Source organism: Loxodonta africana, chromosome 2 (genome assembly GCF_030014295.1).
Source record: "Loxodonta africana isolate mLoxAfr1 chromosome 2, mLoxAfr1.hap2, whole genome shotgun sequence".
Lineage (NCBI taxonomy): Eukaryota > Metazoa > Chordata > Mammalia > Proboscidea > Elephantidae > Loxodonta > Loxodonta africana.
Genome location: NC_087343.1, coordinates 204446808 through 204455782, shown reverse-complemented (window position 1 = coordinate 204455782; position 8975 = coordinate 204446808). Strand labels below are relative to the sequence as shown.

The window sequence follows — 8975 nt, the reverse complement described above, 5'->3', positions numbered from 1 at the left end:
GCCATCCAGTTGATTCTAACTCATAGCAAACTTATATGATAGAGTCAAACTGTTCCCTAGAGTTTCCAAAGAGTGACTGATGGATTTTAACTGTGGACATTTTGGTTAGTAGCTGAATCTTAATTACTGTACCGCCTGGCCTCCCAATCCCAACAGTCACATTATTATTTAATTTTTTGAAATTATGTTTAACCTTCTTTCACAAATATACTAGTTCTCTGCATGTTTACTATCTAGGTAATATATGGTCTTTTTTTCCAGCTCATTCATGGTGATTTCAGATTTCATTTTACCTTCTCTGTATATCTACATCATTTTTGTAAAATCCTCTTATAAAAATTACACACACTTCCTAATTTATTGTAAGTGCATGTATCAATCCTCCTTTTAAAACTAAACATTCTGGGAAGGGAAACTCCATCTTTCACAAAGTTCTCCATTCATAATTTAATGAGGGTTTTTAACTAATTTATGACTACAAATTCTCTATCGATGTTCATTATTTATTTCAAGAGTGTTGAAAGCCTAGGTCTTATTTACATAAAACCCATTGCCATTGAGTTGATTCCGACTCATAGCGACCACATAGGACAGAGTAGAAAGGCCCCATAAGGTTTCCAAGGAGCATATGGTGCATTCAAACTACCAACCTTCTGGTTAGCAGCTGTAGCTCTTAACCACTATGCCACCAGAGTTTCCCTTATTTATGTGGAGATGAAATATATTGCTCAATATTAACCATCAGCATATGACCTCTAGCACTATAATAATTCCACTCTTTGGCTTTCATTAGTAGTAGGATTGATTTTCTCAACCTTAAAAATTATTAGGTTAATATTGAAGTCACACTCACTGTTTTACAAAAGACATGTCAAAAGGCAGGCATGGCTCCACACATTTCAAATATAATGTACCTAATGCTATGCAACAATATAAAGCACAGTCATTACCAATTTTTCAGATGGTCACCTGAGATTCTTTACATTTTTCAGTAACATAGTTACCCCAACAGAAAGAAGCTATGCAACCAGGAACCATAAAACAGCCTAAAATTTGTAAAATTAAACATAAGCCAGTGGCCCAAGAGTACATTCGATGAGAGGAATATCTCTAGATGGTTGCTGACTAGGGTCCAATTCATATACAATCAAGGAAATTATGTTGACCATCCAGAAATAACAGTACACGTAGAGTCTTTGTAAATGGTTGCTAAGACCAATGCCTTGTTACTTCCCAACATGAACTGATAGCTGTTTTCTGTTACGACTGAAAGGACTTAGTAAGGGTAAGTTGTCCTAATACTTCTAAGAAGTAAGTAGACAATGGAGACTCACAGATGCCCATTTCACAAAATCTTTCACAGTCCACAAACTTTTAGTGAGATTATCAGTCAATAACATTTCTTATGATTACATTTCAATGCAAACACACAACTATTCTCTCCTGCCTAGGTAGTAGAGTCCCTCGGTGATACCAATGGTTAAGCTCTAGACTACTAGCCAAAAGTTTAGCTGTTTGAACCAACACAGAGGCACCACAGAGAGGTCTGACAATCTGCTTCCAAAACATCACAGCCTTGAAAACTTCATTGAGGTATTCTATGCTGCACACATGAGGTCGCCATTAGTCAGAATTGACTTGACAGCATGTAACAGCACCAACAGCCTAGGTAGTAATATTTATTTAGATTATACCAAAAAACCAAACCTTTGCCATCAAGTCAATTCTGACTCATAGCAACCCTAAAGGAGAGAGTAGAACTTCCCATAGAATTTCCAAGGAGCAGCTGGTGGATTTGAAATGCTGAACTTTTGGTTAGCAGCTGAGCTCTTACCCCCATAATTCCACCAGGGCTCCTAGATAAGATAATATAGAATTTATTGCTATGTTTACTTCCTTTGATCCAAGTGTAAAAATTACTTGTGTAGCCTATAATTAAGCCAACTTTCTACAAAAATTTTCAAACAATAATAGGAGGAAGAAATTTCAGTTCAAGGGCAGAGTCATTTTTAACAAAGTAAAAAAACAAACTGTAACCAAAAAAATTACAAATATTATTTCTTTGAGCTCAGCCATTTGTTCTCTGCTTGGGGAAAGTATCCTAGAGGGTCAGTTTTATTTTAGTCATCTTGTAGAGCTGAAAATGGAGAATATGGGGTTAAGCAATCATCTTTTTTTATGGAATCAGCATGATACGCTTGTCATTTTCACTATGTTGGTCGTTATATTTGTGTACACAATAGATGAGCCGTGAGCAAATTAGAACAGTGTAATCAAATTCCATGTATTATATGCTGACCCATTAAACAGAACTGTCACAGAATTTATTGAAATTTTTAAAAAGATGACATAAATCAGGCAATAATTTGAACATTATTAATAATTTCTCACATACTCTTCAAGTTATTGTAATTGCATTTTTTATTGTTTTGTTATATATGTATATAAAACAAAACATTTGCCAAATTCAGATTTCCCTGTGTACGCTTCAGTGACTGAATGTTTTCATCTTGCCATGCAACTATTGTCACTATCCTCTTCCAATTTTTCCGCCACCTTTAACAGAAACTCAGTGCCCCTTATGTATATGCTTTGGTCTCTATTCGCCTATTTTATATAAGTGCTATCATAAAATTTTTGTATTTTATGAATGACTTATTTCACTCAGAATAAGGATTTTAAGGTTAATCCATGTTATAGGCGATTGTGTTTTGATGTTTTTCATGGATATGCATCGTGAAGTTTTCTGGGTGAGTGCGGTCAGCAGAATTCTAAGATGACCCTTATGATCTCCATCCCCTGGTGTTACTCCCATGATTAGGTTACATTATACAGCAAAAGTTAAATGATTTTGCAGATTTATCTCACAGATCATTTGATTTACTGATTATTTAATTCACAATCAAAAAGGAAATTACCCTGAGGTTAGAGAAACTCTCCTTCTAGCCTTGAAGAAGTAAGATGCCATGAGTTCTACAGCTGTAAGGAAAGAAATTCTTTCAACAACTATGTGAGTTTGGAAGATGACACCAAGCCACAGGTAAAACTGCAGCCCCAGCTAATGACTAAATTATAGTCTTGCGAGAAGCTGAGCAGAAGACCCTGCTAAGCTCTGCCTGGACTTCTGACACACCAAATCTGTGAGATAATAAGTGATTGCTACTTTAGGCTGCTATGTTTGCGGTAATTTTTTAAAAGTAGTAACAGACAACTAATACAGTAGGGATGCTACAACAGAGTTTAACAGAAGAGTTAATATTCAAATTAGAAAATAGAGATATTCCTCATAAAAATATAAGAATCTCCAGAGTTGCACTAAAATTCATATAAATATCATCTCAAAAGTGTCCATCGAGATGACACACATGTAATTTATGAAAATATTCAGATTTCAGAAACCCTAGACGTCACCATAATATTGAAATACACGATGCATTTAAAGATCAGGATATCTAATGACGGAAATTCAAGACTGAAAGGAGTCAAATTCACATTTCAATATCCATGTACGTGACTGATGTCTGTGAAGCAAGAACATAAATGGGCACTTGCCAATCCTCCACCCTATAAAAAGATAGTGTTGGTATAAGACATGCTCATTGTACCTTCCTCTAATCTAATACCTCTCTTCTCCATCTGGTTAAGTTATATTGATTTTTATTATGATCTTACGAGAACATCTACAATTTTGTAGATATTACAACAAAGGGATAAGTTCAAAGTATGGCATAGGACTTAGTAGAATTCTGTTTATTGTTGTTGTTGGATGCTGTAGGTTGGTTTCAACGCACAGTGACCTCATGTGACAGAGTGGAACTGCCTCACAGAGTTTTCTGGGCTTTACTCTTTATGGGAGATGATTGCCAGGCTTTTCTCCAGCAGAGCTTCTGCGTGAGTTCGAGCTGCTAGCTCTTAACCATTGCACCAGCAAGGCTCCTTCAGAATTCTGTTTAGCTATGGTTAAATCTACTGCACATTAAAAGACAAAACCAAATCAAACTTTTTGCTGTGTAGTCCTTTGTGACTCATGGCGACTTCATAGTAAAAGATACAATTTTAATCAGTGCAATCAAATTCTGTGATATTATGATGGGCAAATACCTCTCACTTCTTAAATGGTATTATGTAAACCAAAGTATACAGTTGTGCATTTTCTCTTGTAACAAAGATTTACTTGTATTCATAACCTGAATTTGCCATGACGAAAATATGAAATGTATGAGTAAATTAGTATGCAGAAGATTTTTAGACTCTAAATTGTGTGTCTGCCTATAAATCTTTTATTACAAAGACAGGTAAATATTGTGTACTAAGTTGTATTAGTTGTATCATAAATTTAGGCATGAATAATTACACAACTTACTGTCCAGACTTGCCCTCCCGTAATACCTTCATGAATGCTCTGGTCACTTCTTTGTTGCGGAGGCTATAGATGAGGGGGTTCAACATAGGAGTGAGAATGGTATAGAAGGCTGATACCATCTTGTCCTGAGTTGGGGAACGATCAGAAGTGGGCCGCATGTATATGAACATGGCTGCTCCATAGTACATCCCCACCACCATGAGGTGGGAGGAACATGTAGTGAAAGCCTTGCGACGACCCTCACCAGATTCCATGCTAATCACAGCCAGAAGGACACGAGTATAGGAAGCAATGATAACTGCTATGGGGAAGAGAAGCATGAGTACACAGCAGACAAATATCATCCTTTCAAATGTTGAGGTGTCAGTGCATGAAAGAGGGAGAAGGGCAGGAACATCACAGAAGAAGTGGGGTATTTTCCGGGCACCACAATATGAGAAGGACAAGGCAACTGCAACTTCAATTATAGCATCAAAAGAGCCAAGAATCCAGGAAGAGGCAGCCATGAGACCACAGATTTTCTTGCTCATGAGAATTGGGTATCTTAATGGATGACAAATGGCAACATAGCGGTCATAGGCCATCACTGCCAACAGGAAACACTCAGCCCCAAGCAGGGACACATAGAAAAATATCTGGGTTCCACAACCTGCCACAGAGATGGATTTTCTGCCAGACAAGTAGTTGAGAGCCATCTTAGGTACCGTGGTACAGATAGCCATGAGGTCTATGAGAGAGAGTTGACAGAGGAGGAAGTACATGGGGGTGTGGAGATGGGAGTCCAGGTAGATCAGGAAAACCATGGCAGTATTTCCCATGAAGGCCACTGTGAAAATGCCCAGGACCAGAGAGAAGAGGAAGATATGGTTGGGGCTATGATTGAAGATTCCCAGAAGGATGAAGTCAGACTTGAAGGTCTGATTCTCCCATGCCAACCTGAATAAATTCACTATGGAGAATACAACATGTGAGAAATGGCCAGGATTGTATAATGGAAATATAAAGGGCTTCATGCCTAGATCACAGCACCTAAAAATTGCCTAAATATGGAAAAAAGAATTTTCTCCTGGCATTGGTTTTCTCATTTGTAGACTAGGGAAAATAAGGCTTATTTTTCGCTTGATGTGATTTTTAAATGTAAAGAAGTAGCTAACAGACTTAATAGTTCATAGTAAGAACATAGGTGTTTTCTCAAGAGGGATGTAATCTAGTTTAAGTGACAATTCAACTCAAACATGTTGAGCAGCTCATTCCTTAACAGTCACTCTAAGAGGCATATGAGGATTCATGAATCGCTGGGAAACCAATAGTATTTTTCACTACGTTCTTCCACCGAACTCAGCGTGTTGTTGTCGTTGTTGTTAGATGCCTGCTGTCAAGTCAATTCTGACTCATGGCAACCCTATTTGTGCAGAGTGAAACTGCACCATAGGGTTTTCAAGGGTGTGACTTTTTGGAAGCAGATTGTCAGTCCTGTCTTCCAACGTGCCTCTGGGTAGGTTCCAACTGTCAACTTTTCAGCTAGTAGTTGAGCACTTAACAATTTGTGACACCCAGTAACTCAACATATCATTCTGTAAGACTCATACAAATTTTATCAAAGCGTATATTGAAGTGCTGATTGGTGGCGATGAGAAAATTTCATTGTTGTTCATTAACATAGAGTCATATGCCACGTAAGTAGAGGAAACTGAGAAATCAACAGAAGTCCATCTGATTGATACTTATTTCTAATAATGATGAATTGTAGTAGAAGGTGGGTTTTGAGGATATTCCCTTCCCTCATTATATCTTTAAAAACGAGGTCTGTCCATGATGCAGTCAGGTATAGGGACCATTTTTCTGGAGAAGCAGACTAGAGCAGAACATAGTTAAACTCCTGCTCTAGAATATACTAGCTTTGTGAACTTGGGCAAGTTATTAACTTTTTTAAGTCTTATTTTCAATACCAGTAAATGTGGCTATTTATAATACCTATGGAACCCTGCTGGCATAGTGGTTAAGTGCTGTGGCTGCTGACCAACAGGTCGGCAGTTTAAATCCACCAGGGACTCCTTGGAAACTCTATGGGGCAGTTCTACTCTGTCCTATAGAGTCACTATGAGTCGGAATCAACTCGACGGCAGTGGATTTGGTTTGTTTTGGGTTATGGAACCCTGGAGGCCCAGCGGTTAAGAGCTATGGCCAGGTATGGCTGTTAAGCAAAAGGTCAGCAGTGTGAATCAACTAGCTACTCTTTAGAGACCCTATGGGGCAGTTTTACTCTGTCCTATAGAGCTGCAATGAGTTGAAATCTACTCGACTGCAAAGAGTTTTTTTTTTTTTTTTAATCTAGAGGATGTTATAAAGGCTAAAGGAGGTAATATTTGTAACATTTAGAACATTACCTAGAATACAGTTAGCACTGTATAAGTATTTTTAAATAAATGAAAACTATTGGATAGAAGAGAGACTAATCCTAATTAATCTCTAGACTATTCTAGTTCAGAAACCCTGGTGGCATAGTGGTTAAGTGCTATGGCTGCTAACCAAAGGGTCAGCAGTTCGAATCCACCAGGCTCTCCTTGGAAACTCTATGGGGCAGTTCTACCCTGTTCTATAGGGTCGCTATGAGTCGGAATCAACCCAACAGCACTGGATTTTTTTGGGTTATTCTAGTTCATTTAATCTATTCTGTTTCCTGTAAAAACACACCTTTAAGAAGATTTCTTTGTGTCAACGGTAACATCTTTTTAATGCTCCATGTTTATTTCCATTTTGTCTTTCTCCTGCTTCCCTCTTTGCAGAGGCTTTCCTTATATCCACGCTGAATTCTGAGAGAAATGCAGCTGGTGTTTGGTTCTAGGCTTTGGGAAAGAATACTTCCACATACCAAAAAACCAAAAACCAAACCCACTGCCATCGAGTCGATTCTGACTCACAGCAACCCTATAGGACAGAGTAGAACTGCCCAATAGAGTTTCCAAGGAGCTCCTGGCAGATTCAAACTGCCAGCCTCTGGGTTAGCAGCCCTAACATTTAACCACTATGCCACCAGGGTTTCCTACTTCCACATGGCTCAGCCTAATTTACTGAATTTCTACATTTTATTTGACAAAAACTCAGATTTCAAGCAGAATTTTACTATGCCTTGTTTTGTGTATTTTGTACTAATGCTTCTAGCAAATGCTATTAAGTTATCTTAATGCTACTTAAAATATCTCACAATTTTAAAATTAGTTAAACATGCTTTAAAAATTATCTCACAAATAGGAATGAAAAAGTAAAAATAAGATCTGTGATTTTTAAACATTCAGTATTATTTCATCCAATGTGTATTATATTCTCTAACATGGGCTGGATTTTATTTTTTATAAAGCTTATTAAGACCCATTCTGTGATTCTGAATGTGTATTAAGTATTTAGGCTGGCATAATATTTAAAATAAAAGTTTCTGTGGCTGGCATAAGTTTTACATGTGGACAAATTATATAAATTATGCTGAGAAATTAATGAAATATCTATGGGGTTAAAAACTATAGTTTCATATTTAATTACTTCTTATCTTTAAAAAAATCAGTGACCTGGCCACAACCGATGACTGCCCTGACAGGGAGCACAACAGAGAACCCCTGAGGGAGCAGGAGAACAGCGGGATGCAGACCCTAAATTCTCATAAAAAAGACCACACTTAATGGTCTGACTGAGACTAGAGGAATCCCGGCGGTCATGGTCTCCAAACCTTCTGTTGGCCCAGGACAGGAACCATTCCCAAAGCCGACTCATCAGACATGGATTGGACTGGACAATGGGTTAGAGAGAGATGCTGATGAAGAGTGAGCTACTTGTATCAGGTGGACACTTGAGACTGTATTGACATCTCCTGTCTAGAGGGGGATGGGAGGGTAAGAGGGTTAGAAACTGTCAAAACGGTCACGAAAGGAAAGACTGGAAGGAGGAAGTGGGCTGACTCATTAGTGGGAGAGTAAATGGGAGTGTGTAGTAACGTGTATATAAGTTTATATGTAAGAGACTGACTTGCTTTGTAAACTTTCACTTAAAGCACAATAAAAATTATTTTTAAAAAATCAGTGGGTACACTTATTTATTCAATTTGGAAGGCTTAGGTCTAATTTGGCAAAATTATATAATTGTCACCTGATATTTCACCTTCTTTTTTCGTAATTTTTTTTCTTTTTTTTTGCTTTTCATGTAAATAAAACATGTAGCAAAGTGTGTTGAGGGCAATCATCTTAAGCGCATCATGGAAGGTAGTTTGATAAATATCTAAACAAAAGTATGGAATTTTCCAGAGTTCTTTCATTCTCCTTCATACCCAGTCACCCCTTCCCCAGAGGTAACCATTAGTCAGACATGTTTCCGAGGCTTATATTTTGCCTGTCCTTGAACTGCACATGAATCATACAGTGTGCACACTTTTGTGTGCGCTGAAGTGCAAGTCATCACATCCCTGGCCTCATCCCAGGTGCCTACTATCTCACCTGCTAAGCTCAAACCACACTGATCTCCTTGAATGTGGAACACTCTTGGAGTACAGTCATCCAGGATATTTGAACTAGCTGTTCCCTCTGATCTTTCTCTAGTTATTCCTTACAGCAAGCTCATCTCCGCT

The 8975-nt window shown here is 37.9% G+C and overlaps 1 protein-coding gene across 1 annotated transcript; it reads right to left on the bottom strand.

Moving 5' to 3' along the window:
* Window positions 1-4258: 4258 nt before the first annotated feature.
* Window positions 4259-5427, bottom strand: LOC100662997 (olfactory receptor 2M3-like). The gene has a single exon (XM_003404957.3). The coding sequence runs from the start codon at window positions 5374-5376 to the stop codon at window positions 4360-4362; it is 1017 nt and encodes a 338-aa protein (XP_003405005.1). The 5' UTR covers window positions 5377-5427; the 3' UTR covers window positions 4259-4359.
* Window positions 5428-8975: the final 3548 nt, after the last annotated feature.